The 20,157-nt window shown below is 51.1% G+C and overlaps 1 protein-coding gene across 2 annotated transcripts; it reads left to right on the forward strand.

The window, feature by feature from the left end:
- Positions 1 to 4,127: 4,127 nt before the first annotated feature.
- On the forward strand, positions 4,128 to 11,517 carry Klhdc7a (kelch domain containing 7A). Of its 2 annotated transcripts, XM_076933861.1 has the most exons (2): positions 4,128 to 4,924; positions 5,042 to 11,517. In XM_076933861.1, the coding sequence occupies exons 1-2, from the start codon at positions 4,471 to 4,473 to the stop codon at positions 6,772 to 6,774; spliced, it is 2,187 nt and encodes a 728-aa protein (XP_076789976.1). In that variant the 5' UTR covers positions 4,128 to 4,470; the 3' UTR covers positions 6,775 to 11,517. The 2 variants fall into 2 exon arrangements, with proteins under 2 accessions (XP_076789976.1, XP_034357624.1); XM_034501733.2 differs by having other exon boundaries at positions 4,128 to 11,517.
- Positions 11,518 to 20,157: the final 8,640 nt, after the last annotated feature.

Consider the following 20,157-nt stretch of genomic DNA (forward strand, 5'->3'; position numbering starts at 1 on the left):
GAGTGATCAGGTGGTGAACAACTACTATTCTGACCCCCACGTCATCTGACTCATGTCGCCCGATCCTACACAGCCCTCAATGGTTATAAACAGTCTCCCCAACTCTCTGTCCTCCCGTCCTGCCTAGAGTGTGTCTGTCCCAGTGGGCACTGAATGTATGAAAGTGAATGTGAGTGAGTGAGTGTGTGAGTGTGTGAGTGTGGGATGGTGTATAGTGACGTGAAATACGATGGGTCACAGTGTCTGGGTGTGTGAGACCAGTCGTGTGTGATTGTGTGTATGATTCTTCGTGTGGGGGTGTGGAAAAGTGTGAGAGAGTATTGTGTGAGTTTGGGTGTATGTACGTGTGAGAGTGTGGTTGTGTGGGAGTGCATGGGTGTATCAGAGTACATCTGCAGTGGCTGTGTCCCTGTGACTGTGTGTGACGTGAGTGTGTAAGATGGTGTGAGTGTGAATGATTGTGTGATTTCGTGTAGTTCTGTTGAGTGTGCTTGTGGGAGAGAGTATGTATATGTTTGAGTGTGAGAACATGTGTGTCACTGTGTATGTGTAAATTCATGTCACTGTGTGTGTGAGTGTATGAGACTATGTGTGTATACATCAAAGAGCGTGTGTATGAATGCGTGTAGATGTGAGTTTGTGTGTGGATTAGTGCATCTGTAATATTCTGTGTGTCACTGTGGCCCTGTGTTGGCATTTGAGTGTGCATGTAAATGTGTGATCTTCTGCATGTGTGAGAGTGTTGTGTGTTAGTGTGACTGTGATCAGGTGTGAGTGAGAGAGTATGAGAGTGTGGATTGTGTGAGTCTTTATGAGTGCGATTGTGAGTGTGTGGTTGCATTTGGTGATGTGTGTGCATGTGTGAGTGTGAGCACGTGTCTGTGAATAGGCGTGCATTTGAGGGTGTTTGCCTGAATATGTGTTTGCCAGTGTGTGCGAAGGTATGTGTATGAGTGAGTGGTTGTGACCTGTGAGTGTGTTTATGAGGATGTTTATGAATGTGTGGGTGTGACTGGCTGAGTCAGTGCATGTTTGGGGGACTCAGTGTATGAGCGTGCGTTTCAATAAGCATGTGTGTGTGTGTGTATGCGCGCGCGTGCGTGCACACAGGTGAGACTGTTGAATGTTTGCGTGAGAGATGTTTGTATGTATGAGGATATAAGTATGTAAGCATGTGAATTTGAGCCTTAACGCAAATGTATGAAAGTGTGAGTTATTGTGTATGTCTAAGTGTGAGTGTGTGTGTGTGTGTGTGTGTGAATGTTTGACTGTGTGTGAGAGAGTATGGTTGTGTGTCTGTGTTCTGAGACAGCCTCACCACGTAACCTAGGCTGGCTTTGAACTCACCTGCCTCTGCCCCTTTAGTGCTGGGATTCCCAGAGTGAATCCCAAACCCGGCCTATTTCAGCATCTCAAGACCCAGGTAGGGCATGTGCAAGGCCCTGGATCTGGTTCCCAGCTCTCAAAACTGATCAGTCAGGAAGCATGGTGGCAGGGAAGGCCATGCCCGGAAGCCAGGGAAGCCATTCTGGGACACAGAATACCCAAGGCCCAGCACAGGTCCACATGAGCTTGCCAACAAAACACCCCTGTGTGAGTGTGGAAACTAAAATCACCACAGAAGAGTGCTGGGCATCTTCCGGGTGAGTGGGAGGAGCCTTCACCAGCCCAGCCTGCTGCCCTGAATCCCAGAGCCTGATGCCAGAGCAAACCTCACTCTCTATCTAGGCTTCAGTCTCCCCATCAGTCAAACCAGGATCAACTTGGTTTCTGATTTTTGCGTACCTTCCCTCATGAATACGAGTACATGGAGGCACACTGTTGTGCAGTAAGAAGACACAGTCTGCCACATGGAGGCACGCGTTTGTGCACTAAGAGGACACGTGTCTTCTGTGGCTCTCCAATGTTCCCCCTCCTTGCTCTTCTCGGCCTTGGGCTCTCTATTCAGTGTCGTGGTCACCTGCCGTGGTCACCATGGGTAGAACCTCTACCTTGGGGAACAGAACTAGGCCCATCGGAGGCCCTCCAGATGCAAAGCTGACCCCCAGCATGGGCCTGTTGATCTGCATGGCATCCATCTGAACACTCTGCCTTCCCCTGGGGCCACCATGAGAGTTCTCAGTTTATCCTGCCCAGGCACGCAGGAGACCAGATTGGTGTCAGGCAGGCACATTCACAGACGTCCAATATAGACTCCCAATTATCTTTTAATTTCACTTCTATCTTCATTTGTTTATTTCAGTTTCATTTAAACAGAGACATTAAAAAAAAAAGTCTGTAATTTATGGCATGTAGGTAGCGTTTGTTCACCTGCCGACGGAATGAGCCCTGGGCTGGAGCCTACGCTAGAATCCTAACACTGCAAGGGAGATGTTGCCTCAAGGGACCACAGAGCCTCCAGTCTGCCTTCTGCGCTTCTCTGTATGAATCGTGACTTCTGATCTTCCAGCTTTGCAGCGATCAGCTTCCCCTCTTCCCCTCCATGCTCTGACCTTCCCGGAAGCCCCCAGAGTAGACCCTCTCCCCCTTCTAGAGGACCACGAGCGACAGCTCCCTTCTCTTGGCTGCATTCTCTGCTCTGGTGGCCTTCCTGTAACAGAGGAACAATAAAGCCACATTTCAAACATTAACATGCAGGCTGTTGAGAGGTGGAGACCTCCGTTTTAGGTTTCCTAGAGGGGTCTGTGGGCATCAGCTGTGACCAGCAGCCCACCTGATTCAGCTGACAGTCCCCTCCCTTGTTGGCTCTAGCCCGTATTATCCCGGCTGGCTAGGAGTCAATCCTGCAGAAGACAGACACCTTGTTCAGGGTCTTCAGTTATAAACAAGTAGTAAAGACTGGGAGAAGGGCTGAAAGAAGAGACTGGAGAAGGAAAAGCTGGTTTGGAAGGATGGAGCGCTCAGGAAGGGGTCACGGAAGGAAGGGCCCAGGGAGGTCTGGAGTTTGACTGGACCTGGAGAGCTGGGATGATCCCCACCAGCAAAGATAAGGAGGCCTGGCCTGCAGGAGTCAACAAAGTAGGGCACACTACACTGCTACACACAGAAGGGTAAACTGAGGCTGTTGGGTGGAGGCTCTCACAATAAGGACGTGATAAGGGGAATCCCAGGAGGCCAGCAAGATGGCTCAGGAGACACATGAACTCCAACCAAGCATGGCAATCTGAGTTCATTCCTCAGGATTTACATGGCAGCAGAAGAGAACAGACTCCTTGGGTTGTCCTTTGATGTCACAGGTGCACATGTATGTGTGTGACATACCATAACAAAAAAGTTTAGAGTTTTCCTCGAGGACAGAACCCTCAGAACCAAGTTCCTGGGCCTTCAGGTTGGATCCTGTTTTCACTTTGCAATCAGCAGAGAACCTTTAAAACAGAGAGTGTGCATAGGGCATCTAGGCAGCTGAGTACCTGAATCCTGGGCACGGGTGGAGGTTTTCCCAGAGCAGGGCTGGGCCCCAAGTCTTCCTCAATGACTTTGCTTCCCTTGCTGTTGCGACCTCGGCACCCCACCCCCTTGAGAACCGCTAGAGAACCTTGGTGCACATGCACATGGGGCTTCATGTACTGATGAGGTAACGATGCTGTCATCCTCTGTCCCCTGACACTTTTTAGGCAGGCAAAGAGAAGTGAAGTTACTTGCCTAAGGTCACACAGCTAGTGAACAGCCGACTTGGGTCTGGGGTCCACAGTGCTGATGTGCGTTGGGGGTTGGGAGGACTCCTCTGTGGGCCTCTTTTCGTGTGAAGTTGGCTCATCATGAAGAAGGGGGAGGGTCTCTAGGGTCTCACTTTATCTGGGTGCTAAGGCCCTGTATTTCCTGGCTGCTTCAGCAAAGCTGGTTTCTCTTCAACTTGTTGGGCACAGAAGGAGGGCAGAGGCAGCCAAGAGCCCAGTCAGGTGGCTTGGCTGCCAGCCCAGGCTCAGGGTCCCCCATTGCTTCTTTGCTTGGTTGGTTAAATGCTGACCCCTCTGTTAGGGCCAAGACCATTTCTACACGCCCGGTAACTGTGGCTTCACCTGCCCCCAGGAACCACTACAAAAGCTGCCCCAAGCCTCCCACCTAAGGATTTGCAAGAGAGAAAACAAACAACCTCACACACGAAGACCAACTGCACACAGGCTTCCAGGCATCTGGCGACAGTTCTGCTAAGAGTTTCTTTCCTCTTTGAATCCCCGCTGGACACTCTGAATGCTGAATGCCCACCAGGGGCCGCAGGTGACCGATCTGAAGCTCAGTCTCCAGTCGGGACCCTCCCTCCCTTCAGGGAAGAATCAAAAGGGGCCAGCTGTGACCTTATCCATCCCTTGCCCCAGTGCAGCCTCAGCGGACTCAAAGTCACCTCTGCTCCAGCAACTGCTGGCCAGATCTGGCTAGGGACTCCCTCCCACTCCACAGCAGGATCCAGGAACTGGTCCCTATTGGGCAATCATTAATCGGATTCTTGGCATTCCTCTGTCTCTGGCCAGCATGCTCCCCACCAGAAAAGGAACAGAAGCTCACGACTGGCATTTGGACATGCAGCTGACCAGCAAGGTGGTGCTGTCTGCAGCTGCGCTGCTCCTGGTAACCGCGGCTTACAAACTCTACAAGTGCAGGCTTGCCCCAGCCGGGCAGGCGGGGAGAAATAACAAGGGTCACAAAGCAGAAAATGAAACAGAGGGCTTGGGACAACCTGCCTTCCAGGAGGCTCCGCCGGGGACCCTGCCAAGGGGTCCAAGACGCAGAAAACCCAGCAAGGGGGCTGGGGCCCCACTGGACTACAGCTTGGAGGATCCAGAAGACTCCTGCATTCTGGACACTTTCAGGTCTGGAGAGTCCATAAGAAAAGGCTCTGAGGAAAGTCAGGGCAGGCAGCAGCGTCCAGACTCTCAACAGCTGTCTCCTCCCTGCGGTGGCCAGGAAGCCGGAAGAGATGTTAGAGGTAAGTCCAACCCTCCCCACCTCCCTCATTCAGGCTGTGAACCTACAAGCTCCCCATCCAGGCTTGTCCCAGGAGTGGGTGGCAGCTGTGTGGGTGACAAGCTCTCTCCATGGCCAGACGGCAGACCCCCAGAGGAAACAGGGTCTGGGGACCCGGAAGCCCTCAGCTGTTGGACGGATCCCACACTGGTCAACGGTGACATGAATCAGAGCTGGATCTTCACCCATGTGACAGGGGTCAGCAAGGGAGAGGCCGGGGCCCTCCAGGCTGCTGCAGACATGGGCTTAGCCACGCAGCAGCAGGAAGGAGCCACCAATGCCTCCCATACCTTCTCATCTGTGGCCCGGATCCGGATGGAAGAAAATATTATACAGAAAGCAGAGGGACCAGAGCTGAAGGGCAGAGTATACGACTACTTTGTGGAGTCCACATCGAAAGCTGTCTCCAGGCCAGTCCCCTGCACAGCAACTTTGGCTGATGCGCCACCCCCTGCGCCTGGACCAGAGCCCCTTGTCACAGGAGTAGCCTCCAGAGACCAAGATGAGTCTGAAGTAGCATCCCCGAAGCCTGTACCACCCGCCTCTGCACCAGGCTTCAGCAGAAAGGTGAGCCTCCTGCAGATTGCTGAGAACCCAGAGCTCCAGCTGCAGCCAGAAGGCATCAGGATGCCCCTTCCTGCCCACCTGGACCAGAGAGCCCAGCTCAGTTCAGCCTGCAAACATGGGGAGCCCCATGTGCGGCTTGTAGCTGGGACCAATTTCTTCCACATGCCGCTCACCCGCGCTTCAGCTCTGGATGTCCGCCTGGACCTGGGCAATTGCTACGAGGTGCTGACCTTGGCCAAGCGGCAGGGCCTAGAGGCTCTGAAGGAGGCGGCCTACAAGGTCTTGAGTGATAACTACCTTCAGGTTCTCCGCAGCACAGACATCTATGGAGGCCTGAGCGGAGCAGAGCGAGAGCTGATCCTCCAGCGCAGGTTCCGCGGCCACAAGTGCCTGGTGGTGGCAGACATGTGTCCTCAGGAAGACAGTGGCCGCCTCTGTTGCTATGACAATGTGCAGGATGTTTGGCACCCGCTGGCCCAGCTACCCCAGGAGGCCATGTCCCGGGGTTGTGCTCTCTGTACCCTATTCAATTATCTGTTTGTGGTATCTGGCTGCCAGGGACCTAGGGGCCAGCCCTCCAACCGCGTCTTCTGTTACAACCCCCTGACGGCAATCTGGAGTGAGGTGTGCCCACTGAACCAGGCCCGGCCTCACTGCCGGCTGGTGGCCCTGGAAGGTCACCTCTATGCCATTGGAGGTGAGTGTCTGAACACAGTGGAGCGCTACGACCCTCGCCTGGACCGCTGGACCTTTGCCCCACCACTCCCAAATGACACATTTGCCCTGGCACACACAGCCACGGTGTGCGCCAATGAAATATTTGTCACCGGGGGCAGCCTGCGCTACTTGCTGCTCCGATTCTCAACCCAAGAACAGCGTTGGTGGGCAGGCCCCACTGGGGGCAGCAAGGACCGCACGGCCGAGATGGTGGCTGTCAACGGCTTTCTCTACCGTTTTGATCTCAACCGCAGCCTGGGTATCAGCGTGTACCGCTGCAATGCCAGCACCCGGCTCTGGTATGAGTGTGCTACGTACCGCTTGCCTTACCCGGATGCCTTCCAGTGCGCCGTGGTGGATGACCGTATCTATTGTGTGGGACGCAGGCGCATGCTCTGCTTCCTGGCGGACCACATCTCGCCCAGGTTTGTGCCTAAGGAGTTACAGGGTTTCCCTTCTGCACGGGGCACCCTTCTGCCTGCCGTCCTGACCTTACCTGTCCCTGATGTGCCTCAGACCCCTGTCTAGCAGTCCTTCCTCTGGGCTCCAACAGGATTCAGAGAAACTCCCTGCCCATCACTCTGGGTAAGAGGCAGGCAAGAACATGGCCTGCGGTGGAGTGGAAAGTTGTCTTTCCTCCACCACAGGCTACAGGGCCTTGGAGGATTCTTTAACAGCCATGCTGCAGGCCTACTACAACATTGAAGCTAGAACCTAGCATCCCGGGACAGCTGGCGCCCCACAACTGCATGAGTGACTGACCCAGCGCGGTGCTTCATATCAGAATTCCCAGCAGGGGCTATTTCAGGACCCCACAGAAATGAAGGGCCACAGTCTTATCCCAATCACAGTTCCAGGGGCCAGGGTACTTCCAGGGGACCTCTCAAGCTGGTTGGCTTTCAGCGAGCTACCACAGACCACCTTCCTAAACAATGGTCTCACCAACTCCTAAGCACCGAGGCCCACCTTAGAAGCTTCTAGAAGCATCTGGAGCATAGGTGGAAAGAACTGAAGAAGGAGGTTTGGGCAGGAGCTCAGGATAGCCCTGAGATTTGGCGAGGACAGGCACTGTTAAAGCTAAAGGCATCCACAGAAGCACTGTGTGCAGAGGACACAAGTTTTGTGGAAAGGCGTCCATCTTGGCAGGAGTTCTATTTGCATATTAATCTTTGCACAATTGATGTCTTGGGAAGCAGGGTGCAGATGCGGTTCCAGGTTTTCTAGACCCCTGCCACGCCTACCACCACCTGACCTCAATAGACTCCCCAGTTCAGAATCGTCACTGCCTGGGCAGGGCAGCCACCACTCTTCAGCTCATCCGTGTGACCGTCTCTGTGTCTGTCTGGTGACCATCTCATTTGCTAAGTTGGAAGAGAAGGAATAAGGAGACGCAGGTCCAGGATGGAGCTATGGAGTGGGAAGATTCTAGCGGAGCATCCAGGCCCTCAGTCTTTCACATCAAAGGGGACCCAACTTCCAGGAAGAAAGGCAGAGACCCTGGTCCACCCTGTTATCCTGCCTACTAAGGCCTTGCTCCATTCTGAGGGAGACAAAGAATGTCGAGAGAAAAGGGATGATGTTCTTGAGGCCAGTCAGGAACCAGGGGGTGCGAGTGGCAGTCAGGCAAGGCCTGACAAGCGGGTAGATGACAAGAATCTGGACACTGCCTCTTGAAAAACCTTCCCAGATCCCAAGGGTGGCCATGCAGCTGGGGCACTTTTTGGAAGGTTCGGATTAGGTTGTAGAACAAGGAGGAGTTTTGACGTGGAGATAAGGAAAGAGTGCTTGTTGAATCACACAAGGTGACTATCCCTGGCCAAAGGCCTGGAGGAGGAACTAGCTGAACACAATTGAATTGAAAGCTGAGCAAGAAAGGCTGTCTGGGCCATGGTGGGTTTCCAGGGAGTGAATCCTGGCCCCTGCTCCCCACCCCTTCCCCCTACCCCCTAACCCCTACCCCACCCCCTGTCAAGGCCATGTCACATTACTCATGCATCAACCGCTGAGGAACAGTGGGATGAGGAAAGGGATGCTGTCAATAAAAAAAAAATCACAAAGCGGGGGTTGCCATGGCGGTGCCAGGCTGAAGCGGGGCCAGGTGCTTTTGGAAGATACACCCAGCTTCCAGGCACAGGCTAGCCCAGTTCTGAGGGCAACCTCTGGCAATGAGCCAGACAGAAGGCAAGATGTCAACCAAGCTGGGTAGGGTCTGGGTTGGGTTCTAGGCCCAGGAGAAGATGAAACACATTAAGGAAACTTCCAGAAGCCGGTGACACACCAAAAGTAGTAAGAACCAGGCAAGCAGATCCAGGGGAGGTGAAAAAAACAAAACAAAACTGTGTTCTAGACCCCAGTGAATGTTGAGCGTTGTCATTATTGAGAGAAGGGGCGCTGAGACTAAGCTGATGTACATCCCTTACGCTCATGGGCCAGACATCACCAATCAATCCCTGTATCTTTTCCTGATGAGCCCTTAGAATGACCTCAGAACAGTTCAAAACAGTAGCCCCACAGTCATGGCTTGCCGAGGAGCTGGTCTGGGGAGTGGAAGTGGTTCCAGAAGAGCCAAGTAGGGAACCCAGCGGAGGGAGGCACGGTGGACAGAGTTCACTGGTGAGATGGACACGTACAGTCTGTTTGGGCCTTGGCCGGGGCACTGCTCTGCGGGTGGGGGAGCAGCAGTTCTCCAATGGAGGAGACCAGGCTGACTCAGACCAAGCACAGCACACGAAGAGATTGAACTCAGCATGGGTAACTACGGAGGCAAGGTCAAAGCAGGCCCTGCAACACAATGAAGTCTCCCTGATGAAATGTATCAAATATATCAGAGGAGCGGTCAGGTTGGAGATTAACCTGGCGGGAAGGGGAGGGGTTTTGTCACATGGGCGGGCGCAGGGACAGAGATGCTTCTGAGGAGGACACTCTCGGGGTAGAAGAGGAATAGAGCACTGATCTGGCTCTGTTCCCTGGGAGAGAAGCCGACCTGGTGCACTCGGGGGCAGTTACAAGCGAGTCACAGGTTCCATGTCCAAGTCTGTGGCTGTGAGCAGCCTGCTGGCATCTGCTTCACACTAGCTCAGAGTCTAGTGCCCACTTGACTTTAGGGAATAGCTTAGGGTCTGCGGACATCCCGGCCTCGGCCTCCGAGTGGCCTAAACGTCAGCGGGAGGGGGCGGGGCGGGGCGGGGCCTGAGCAGCATCTGTCTTGCTTTTTTTCTAGTAAGAGTTCTTACTGCTTTAGGGGAGGAAAGACGATTTTTGGATTATTTTCCACTTTAAGCCAGTCCATGTCCCTTTATAGAAAAATAAATAGAGAGACAATTGGAAGATAGAGAAATGTATTTTTTTAAAAAACTGTCAATTCTGCCACCCAAAGACGTCTCCTGCTGGGGTGTGTGTCCCTCGGGTCTCTTTCTTCTGTTTGTAGGTTTTGTTTGGCTTGGTTTTTGCCCGGGTGTGTTTGTGCTGAACATACAATTCTGTTGCTTCCTTCTGCACACGGCGGGTCTTCTTTTTTTTTTTCAGAATAAGCATCTTTCCGTGTTATTACAAACCCTCAGTAAACACCATTTTCAAAAGGCACTGAATATCCCATCCAGTGAATGGATCGCACTTTATTTAAACACGTTTCCCTCCTGTTGGGCCCGTTGGTTTCTTTTTCTATCATAAATAAAACAAATGGTCTTTGTTTTCTCTTTCTTCTCTGAGGCCTCCACCAAAACCAGAGAAGACAGACAGGTCCAGGTCCTATCTGAAAGTATATGGTTGCCAAAACAACCATAGCCCATAGCATTTACCCGGAACTGGAGCTTGACACATTTTGGATTGTCGGTCACACAGCTGACCTTGGCAATGCTCAATCATCAAGGGAAAATCAGAGCTGGCTGGTGGGAGGGGCAGCCCAGGCACCCTTCCTACGTGGTAGTCAGTGCAAGGTCCTTGTCCACATTATACACGATAGCGTACGCAACCCCTCACTACCAAAACAGCCCCATTTACAGGTGTGAAGACTAAGGAAATATCTTCCCCAAAGGCAAATCTTAAAGAGTTTTTATTTAAAGTCTGCTAGAGGGACTGGGGGTGTAGCTCAGTCGGTTGAGTGCTAGCCTAGCAGGCGTGAAGACCTAGGTTACATCTCCAACATAGTGTAAACTGGGTGTGGTGCCCCATATCCATAACACTGGCATTTGGGAGACACAGACAGGAAGCTCAGAAATTCAAGGTCATCCTTGGCTATATAGTAAGTTAGAGGCCAGTCTCAAAACTGGAAACGAACGTCCGAGTGTGCTGGAAGCCAGCTTCACCTTGGCTTGATGCCGGCGTCACTCCTGGATTTTTGTTTTCTAACCCCAGTTTACCCATGCCAATCAATCATGTTCTGTTTATGAACCTTCAACTCAGAAAGGATGGTCTCCATTCTCTCAGTGCCTATGTCTGTAAAGCTGGTTTGTCCCTGCTAAACTCAAGGGGGTAGTGAGAGAACAAGACATTCCCTGTCAAGCCATCAGCCCAGGGACAACTTCAGAACATGTCCCAGAAGAACCCCCAGCTATCCTGGAGGGAGGGTCCAGCTGGAAGGGCCAGGTCCCCCCTCCCTTGCTCCAACTCACTTGACCAGTGTCTTGGCCTCTCAGAAGGCAGACTGTCTGTGCTTTAAGCTGCAGTGTCCCTTTCTTGTCTGAGAAGGTCTGAGGTTTCTCCAGATGAAAGCCAGTCTTATTTAGGAGCATCTGAGTTTCAGAAGTGTAAACATATGCTGTGCCCAGGCAGTGAGGAGGAGGTCAGGACTGGCCTGATCACTGATTGGTCATTTCCCAGGTCAGAACATGGCCATTTTCCTAGGATTACTTAGAGCTCAGAGGATCATTGGAAAGCATCAGGCCACCTGGAAACCCTACAGCTCCAAGGGGAGGGGCACCTTTCCCTTACAGGGTAGGAGTAAGGAAAGCACATCCTGGCTGGGCAAGACACCAGGCTTCCTCAGCTTCCTGCCTTTGTCAGCCTTACCTGGAAGAGCCCTGTGGCTCTGTGCTCCCCCACCCCCCCACCCCCCAGTCCCCTGAAGCTGCAGCTTCAGCCAGCAGCAGCCCCTAGGCAGATGTGAGGCTGCAGCAGGAGGAGGCAGATGAAACCAGGGCTGGAGGCACCTTCAGGGAGCTGGGGAACAGAAGAAAGGGCAGCCTGGAGGGAAGACTCTACAAACAGCTCCCAGCCTGGGGTCCTTTGAAAAGTGAGAGGCAGGTCAAAATAAAACAAAAAATGAGACTGTAACAGAGTCTGGCTTGCCTCTTTGCGTGAAAAGAGATGGAAATACCAGCGTTCTCAGCCCCAGGGCTCCGTACATGTGCGGTAGCAACAGCGGAAGCCACCTTGCCTCATGGATGCCGAGGGCGGGTATGTGGCTCAGGTACAGCCTGGAAGAAAACCAAGATGGGTCAGTGCAACACAAAGAAATTAAAAAAAAAAAAAACACTATTTAAGCCAGTCGTGGTAGCATATGTCTGTAATCACAACATTCGAGATGTACAGACTAGAGGAGCACTTGAAGGTCAGCCTTGGTACGCAACAGGTTTGAGCTAGCCTGGGCTATATGAGACCTTATTTATGTAAGTGGGTTTTTGTTGTTGTTTTTTTTTTTTTTTTTTTTTTTTTTTTGTAGTTATTGGGTTGGTTTGTTTGTTTGTTTTGGCAGAGTTGGGTTTAATAAATATATTTTAGCTCAGATTTAAGCACAGGGGTTAAGAGAAGGAAAGGGCCCGGGGGGCAGTGTTGGGGGGGGGGAGCGAGGCCCACTCAGAGTGAAGGTGTGAGCTTTTGAAAGACGCATATTCCCATCATCCTTACAGAGTCACATGCAGGTAGCACCTGCAGGATGACAGTCCATAAGGTAAACAAACTCTGTTGCTCAGGGATGCAGGCAGGTAGGGTACAGTCCAGAAACAAGGGCTTATCTGAGATGCCGGGAAAATTCTTAGAGGAGGAATAAGGCCCTACTCAAGGTCAAATGTTTTCAGGCCTTAAAGCTGGGTCACTGCTATTAAAAAACAAACAAACAAACAAACAAACAAAAACAAAGACAAAAAAACGGAAAAACAACAGCAAAAAAAAAAAATCCAATACATCAACAACAATGAAAAAACAAAACAAGACAAAAGAGCTATGCCTGTGGGAAGAAAGGCCTTCACTACAAAGGCTACAGATAACAGATAACGTTGGAAGCTTTGCTTCCGGGACAGTAAGAGGCTCACACCAGACTCCAAGGTAAGTGGTTCTGTTCCTCTCCCGAACCCCCATAGATTCCCCCGGTTTCCTATTCTGACTGAATTTACCTCCCCGATGAGATGTTGGTCCCCTGACTTTAAGAGTTGCAGCCGGCAGCGAATCGGAGGTGGCACGTAAGGCGGCCGTCTGCAGATGGCGCGGGGCCCTCTGCCCGTGCTCTCTCTCTACCGCGCGCGCGTTCAAATCCCGCTCAGTCAGGTTTGTCTCCTCATGGAGGGGGGAATGGGGGGAAGAGTTGCAGAAGGCCATTCTGTCCTGTGTAGTTCCTTCTATAACCAACCAAAGTGTAGCCCCTACTCAGGAATCAGAAGCCTCCACCCCCCCCACCCCCCCCACCCCCGCGATCCGAGGGGACGAGAGAGTCCAAGCTTGAGAGCAGAGGGCCATCATTTGAGGGGAAAAGAGGACATCGTTAACAGCTTTCAAGCCCTGACGAGCATATGCTAAGAATATCCAAAGAGAGAAACACAGTCGCTATCTACCCATTAACTAAATACACCAGGCTTGTAAGGCTCACTGTTCACTAAAAAGAAATTTGAAAAAAAAAAAAAGATTTATTTATTTTTATTTTCTGTATATGAGTGTTTGCCTGAATATGTGTCTGTATGCCTCCAGTGTGTGTCTGGTGCTCACAGAGACCCAAAGAAGATATTAGATCCCCTGGAACTGGAGCTACAGACAGTTGTGAGCCACCATGTGGGTGCTGGGAACCGAACCAGGGTGCTCTGAAAGAGCAGCCAGTGCTCTTAACAGCTGAGTCGTCTCTCCAGCCCTGAGATAAGGTTTTGTAAGTAGCCCTGGTTGGCCTGTAACTCTTCACGTAGACCATGCTAACCTTAAACTTGTGGGCATTACTCCTGCTGCGATTCCAGACATGGGCCACCCGAGCCACCCAAGCCACCAAAGCCAAGTCTACTAAGGTCTTTGTGTCTTTGAAACAGGTTTGTTTTATTTTGTTTTTAAGAGACTTGGGCATCAGGTGTACCTCCATGTGACAGATGTAGGGGGACAGCTTACAGAAGCAGAGGGTTAATTTGGTTCATGGTTTCATACGGTCCATTCATGGACTCCTGGTTCATTGTGTGTGAATTTGTGTCAAGGCCCGGGGCTATGTAGTGGAACAAACCTTCTCAGGCCAGGGTGCCAGGAAGCAGCAAGAGCAAAGGGGCCAGGCAAATTCATCCTTCTGGTAGCCTATTTTCCTCAACAAGGCCTTGCTTCCTTCTTTGGCATCATCTTCCAACATCATCAAATTATGGTTCCATCAATAAATTCCTGATTAGGGTAGAGTCCATTGGTTAATACGGAATCCTCAGGACTAATTCGTCCCAGAAGCCCACCAGTTCCCCAATCCATGAGCCGTACCAAACTTCATCATGGCGTCCTGAGCTCAAGGGATCCACCTGGCTTAGCCTCCCAAGTAGCTGGGACCACAGGCAGATGGCATGGTATCTGGCTTCTCAGACAAGGTGTGGTAAGAGGGCAAATTCCCCAATCTTTTGCCCATCAGTTCTTTCAGACCTAGAATCTGGTCACATGAGTTGCTTTGACCTCTCTGTGGGACTAATATACTTGCCACAGCAGAGGCTGGGAAATTGAGTGTGTGTGTGTGTGTGTGTGTGTGTGTGTGTGTGTCTGTGTCTGTGTGTGTCTGTGTGTGTGTGTGTGTGTTTTATATATGTGTTCATATGAATCTGTGCTATGTTCATGTGAATTGCATACTCACATGTGTTCAGGTATGTAGACAATTGTGTGTGTGTCTGTATGTTTTTATGTATATGTTCATATAAATCTGTGCATGTGTTCACGTGAGTTGCATACACACATGTGTTCACACATGTAGAGGTCAGAGGTCAGGTCTTCCTCACTCACTCTCCACTTTATCTTTTTGAACCTGGAGCTCATTGGTTCAGCTGGGCTGCCTGGCCCGTGACCTTCGGGAATCTACCTGTTTCTCTCTCCCCTCACTGGGCCCACAGGTGAATGCTATGGCACCCAGACCCACCTCCTTGGCACCCAGACCCACCTCTTTTTTAAAATGTGGGTGCTAGGGATCTGAGCCACGTTCTCATGCTTCTCCGGCAAGCACTTTGCTCAGAATCTCCCCAGCCCCAGTAATCACTTTGGAGAATAGAGTTTGCTCCAAGAAGACCCGAGACTGCAGCTACGTAGAAGAGCCCAGGCTAGCCACTAAACAGGCACATGGCACAATTACTCCAGTCAGCAGCCTGCCAATGACCTAACCAGGAAATGAGATCTCCCACATGCTCTGACCACAAATTCCAAAACTGAGCCCAGCAGAAGAACCCAGGCTGAACCCAGCACAAACTGCTGATTCAGAGACGAACAAGAGAAGCACGTAGCCATGGTGGGCGTGGGTTGGCAATGCACAACAGGCCTATGAAGTCTGAGCTAAGGCCACCACTTTAGCTGAGAAAACTAGAGTTCAAGCTGGTGAAGCAGCTTCCCTTCCCAGAGCACACATTGACAAGGGGGAGGAGCTAGGGACCACCTCGGTCTGTCTGGCATCAAGGGTTGGTCCTTCACCATTCAGCCCCTTGGCTGGTCTCGGTTCTATCCAAACTAGAACTTGGGTTCCCGTCTGAGGACCTGCTCATCTCCCTGTCATTCCAGAGAGACAGGGCCGTCTCCAGGGCCCAGGAATACAGGGCGATGCTCTGAACCAAGTCAGAGAAAGTCTTAGAAGGATCTAGGTCACAGTACGGGGGAGGTGGCTCAGAAGGTAAAGTGCCTTCTGTGCAAACTTGATGTCGCAAGTTCAGATCCCTAGAACTCATGTGCCAAAGCCAGGAGTGATGTCATGCCTACAGAATCCCAACACTGAGGAGACAGAAATACGAAATTTTGCTGGCCAGCTAATGAAGCTCCCAAAACAAGGCAGATGGACAGCACCTGAGAAATTAGTCAAAATTGACATCTGGCATTCAAAGAGTGCGAGCACGCACTCAGGTGTGTGTGTTTGCACGTGTGTGTGACTGTGTGTGTGCTCAAACATGCACACAGTCACACACACAGTCACACACAGACACAAATACACAATCACACACACATTCACATACACACACAGTCACATGCATATACACAGCCTCACATACATACACACACACACAGTCACAAACATACAGTTATACACAGTCACACACACACACACATCTCACACTCACACACATACACACTCACTAGTTCAGCTCCCTAAACAGCAGTCATTAACACCCATTAGGCACTTTACCTGAGATAATTCACTGGCTTGTCCTCTTTTTCCATGTTGGGGATCAAACTCGGGGCCTTGAGCACCCTGGGCAAGCACAACTGTGCTACAGCTATCTCTTTATTTACTTCTCAGAACAACTCTGCAGATTAGACACTGTAGTGTTTTACAACTTAGGGAAACTGAGTCACAAAAAACCGAAGCCACCTGCTCAAGGTTACAAAACCATGAAGGGATGATTAGGCGTGGGGCGCAGAGCTATTCTCTAGCAGCAACGGAGAAGGACCAGCTGCAACAGGGGGTGCCATCAATGTCACCCCCCCAGGTTTTGAAATGTGGCCTCTCTCTTGTGGAGCACAGACCCCTCCCCCCGCCCCCAGCATGGCCTCTGTCTGCAGAGTGGCTAGCCCCCAAGGGGACCACAGAAAATCACTGGTAATATTTGACTCTGTTCTCGGTGCCCACCACGGCCTTTAATGGAACTTAGCTCTGAGGCCTGAAATGTCTCCCAAAACAGCACACAACCTGCTTCCCTGGCTACAGGGTTGCTTTCCTGCTTGTGAGAGATACTGTGTCACCACTGCAGCCACCATCATCACCCTCCCACTGCTTAACACCCTATTGGCGCACAAGGTCAAGGAAACAGGTAGGCCTCACTGCCTGCCAAGATCCTCTGGGATACTGAAAGCTGCTCCCCACCAAGGGCAACCATGGCACTGCCCAGACTTCAGCGTCTCCAAGAAATTCCAGGCAACTACAGGTGGTGTGTCAGTTTCTTAGCCTTGGGGGAGAAGGCTCCAAGGCAGTCTAATAAGGTCCCTTTAACAGAGTCACTTAAGACCAACCTGTGCCTTCTTTGACTTCTTTGGAACAGCACCCATCCCCCTCCCCTCCCCTCCCCTCCCCTCCCCTCCCCTCCCCTCCCCTCCCCTCCCCTCCCCTCCCCTCCCCTCCCCTCCCCTCCCCTCCCCTCCCCTCCCCTCCCCGCCCCGCCCCGCCCCGCCCCGCCTAGCCCCACCCACACGGGGTGGCGCTGCCGGAGCCCCGCCTTCTCCCATTTCTCTCCCCAGCAGCTCATGACAGGGCCCAGGAGCCCAGGAGTTACCTACCTAGACAGAAAAACGCAATTTAAAAAAACAAAACAAAAACAAAACAAAACAAAACAAAAAAAAAAACAAAAAACGGTGAAAGCACGTTGGAAGGTGACGAACGCCACCCACGTGTGATGTGTCTTTATTTGTAATGAGTGTCAAAGGGATGCGGCCTTGCTCAGTTCAGGAGCACAGTTTACCCGTCTGCAGATTGCTATTTATTCCCACAATCACCTTGATTCGATCGCGCGCAGCGGTCTACCGGCTAGATCAGAGGAGGGTCGGCTTTAACCTGGCCTCAATTTGAATCTCAATAACTGGAGTGAATTCTTGCAAAAACAAAACAAAACAAGGACCTTCTGTAACTAAATCAAATCCTAGGGGGCCAAATCAAGCCCGACCCTCCTGGAGAGAAGGTTTTCTTGCCTAGATTGGACCCAAAAGCTTTAAATGGCTTTGATTCTTTGGGTCTCTGGCTTCCACTTACTCAGCCCCCTTCCATTCCTAGACCCAGCTGGGGTTGGGCGTGGAGGACTGCTGGGACAAATTAGCCTCCGGGAGAATACAAGCAGTACGACTCTCCTGAATTAATAGTCCCACCCACCCTCCCCCTTTAAAAAGACATTAAGGGTGGGGAGCTGGGGAGCTGGGGTGGGGGGTGGGGGTGGGTCTGGGGAGCTGGGGAACTGGATACCTGGGGAGCTGAAGATCTGGGGAGTTGGGAATCTGAGGATCTGGGGAGTTGGGGATCTGAGGATCTGGGGAGCAGGGGAGTTGGGGAGCTGGGGTCTGGGGAACTGGCTTATTCAGTTAAGTGCAGTGCCTGCTGAGGACCTGAGTTTAGATCTTCAACTCAAGTGTGGTGGGGAGCACCCTTGACCTCAGTAAATATGAACATGTTCCCCCACTCATACACACACACACACACACACACACACACACACACTCATTTCACACACTTATTCACACAACTCACTTATTCACACATATTCATTCACACACTTATTAACACACACTTTCACACACATTCATTGACACACACATTCATTCACACACATATTCATTCACACACTCATACACATATACTCACTAAATAAATAAGTGAAAAGACAGGATGTGTGTGTGTGTGTGTGTGTGTGTGTGTGTGTGTGTGTTAAAAGCCAACAGAGTATGGCATTTGCCGTTAGGTCAACTTTAAACTACACGGTCCACTGGCAGGAAGCTCGTTCACAGCCTGTGTCTCCTTACGTGTTTTTCTGATTACCACAGATATATAAACATTTACTGCAGGATATATAATTGGAAAAATACAGCCTCCAAAGAAAGTAGAAACCATTTCTCCTATAAACAGCCCATGCCGGGCTTGATTTCTTTATTTTGTGATTTTAAAAATAAAAAATGTACTCCCGTACTCCCTCCTGCACTGCAGTTGACGCTGGGTTTTTTTTTTTTTTCTCCTATCAGAATATTATGACTATTTTTGTGGCTTGAGTTTTAAAAATGTATCCCTGGGTCTCTTTTGATTGTGGTAAAATATACACAGTATAACATTTTTACCATTCAGACCATTCATAAACAGAGAGTTGGACGCTTGTTCTCCTCAGTACAAAGGGACCCTCTGTGCCCACTGCGGCCCCAGCCCCTCTCCCTGGAGCCCACCCGAGTATACACTGTCATTCCCTCTGGAGAACATCCTTCCAAGGAAGAAGGGACTCTCTGCTCTGTCAGCACAGATAATTGGAAACACGCCTTAAGCACAAAGATAGACTGGTTTTTCATTCATTCTAGAAGGTTCCACAGACCCCACTGGCAGCCAACTCAGCAGGACACTTTGGGGCAGGGGAATCTGATGAATGACTTCCTCTCACAGACACCACATCCCTCCTCATCCCTACAGGCAAGACAAGGGAGCGGCCTCCACTCCCTGCTTGCTTTTCAGGCTTCTGGCTCAGTTAGTTACTTTTGGCATTTTAACAAAATATAGTTTGAAAGCAGCAGAATAATACCCAGCATGCTAATGACTGTGTTCATTGTGGGTCCTCACTGTGCAAGTGTGAATCTTCCCAGGGATGCGGAACTCAGCAGCTGTGATTAAATGGTAACAATCTCTTCCCAGTTGTGGGGTACCAGGGCCAAGGACTGTATTCGTGGTGAATGATTAGGGCTGGGGTGATGGCCTTTCTATCATAAGGACATGAGTTCTATTCCCTGGATACTACGAAGGCCGAGTGCACTTGTAATCTTGCTGCTCTGGAGGCAGAGACAGTAGGATCCATCGGGCTTGCTGGCCTACTGAGTAAACTCCAGGCAGGTGAGGACTTGCTGTGTTCATTTGAGGAACAAAACATGAGGCTGTCCTCTGCCTTCTACACACACATCCACATATGCGTACACACACATGAACATGCACGCATGCACATACAGAGGAAGCATGGCTGGCCAGAGTGGGAGATGAGAAGAGTAAAATCATGATGTACAGTGGACACCAGAAAATATCTCATTTCAGGGACCAGAGAGGTTCAAGGACAGGGTGGCAGGCTAGTCAGTCATCGTGACTGATGTGCCGGCATCTGGCCTCTCTTCCTCAAAGGTGGGTAGGCAGGCACAGGCTACCCAGACACTGAGGGATAATATCATGGCAGGCTGCCACAGATACCAGTACAGGAAGGAGATGGGATGACACACATGACTCAGACAAACGATTGCTCTTAAGGTTGCTTCTTCTAACACTGGCACTGAAGTTGGCACATGAAGACTCACAAGGCACGGGAATACCTATAATGGCTTTGAGTTGTACCAATCAGGACTTTTGAAAACTGACTTTCAAGGAGTTCTGCCTGAGGCTTTACATGGGATCATAGGTATTCAAGGAAAATCAAAGGAGACAAATCTCTGGGCACATCTGTGAGGAATATTCTAGACTGAATTAGCTGAGGTGGGAAGACCCTGACCGTGGACGGCATCATTCTATGGGCTGTGCTCCTGGACTGAGTAAATAGGAGGAAGTGAACCAAGCACCAGCGTCCATCTCTCTCTGCTTCCTGACTGTGGATACAATGTGACCAGCCATCTCAAGTTCCTGCTTCCTGACTGTGGATACAATGTGACCAGCCATCTCAAGTTCCTGCTTTCTGACTGTGGATACAATGTGACCAGCCATCTCAAGTTCCTGCTTCCTGACTGTGGATACAGTGTGACCAGCCACTTCACACTCCTCACTCCTGACAGTGGATACAATGTGACCTACCCCCTCTTGCTCCTGTGGCCATGCCTTCTCTGCCATGACATGAGAGATTGTGCACTCTCTAA

Source organism: Arvicanthis niloticus, chromosome 5 (assembly GCF_011762505.2).
Source record: "Arvicanthis niloticus isolate mArvNil1 chromosome 5, mArvNil1.pat.X, whole genome shotgun sequence".
Lineage (NCBI taxonomy): Eukaryota > Metazoa > Chordata > Mammalia > Rodentia > Muridae > Arvicanthis > Arvicanthis niloticus.

Excerpts from the sequence above, each read along its gene's own strand:
- Klhdc7a (XM_034501733.2), top strand. The coding sequence starts at position 4,471 with ATGCTCCCCACCAGAAAAGGAACAGAAGCTCACGACTGGCATTTGGAC.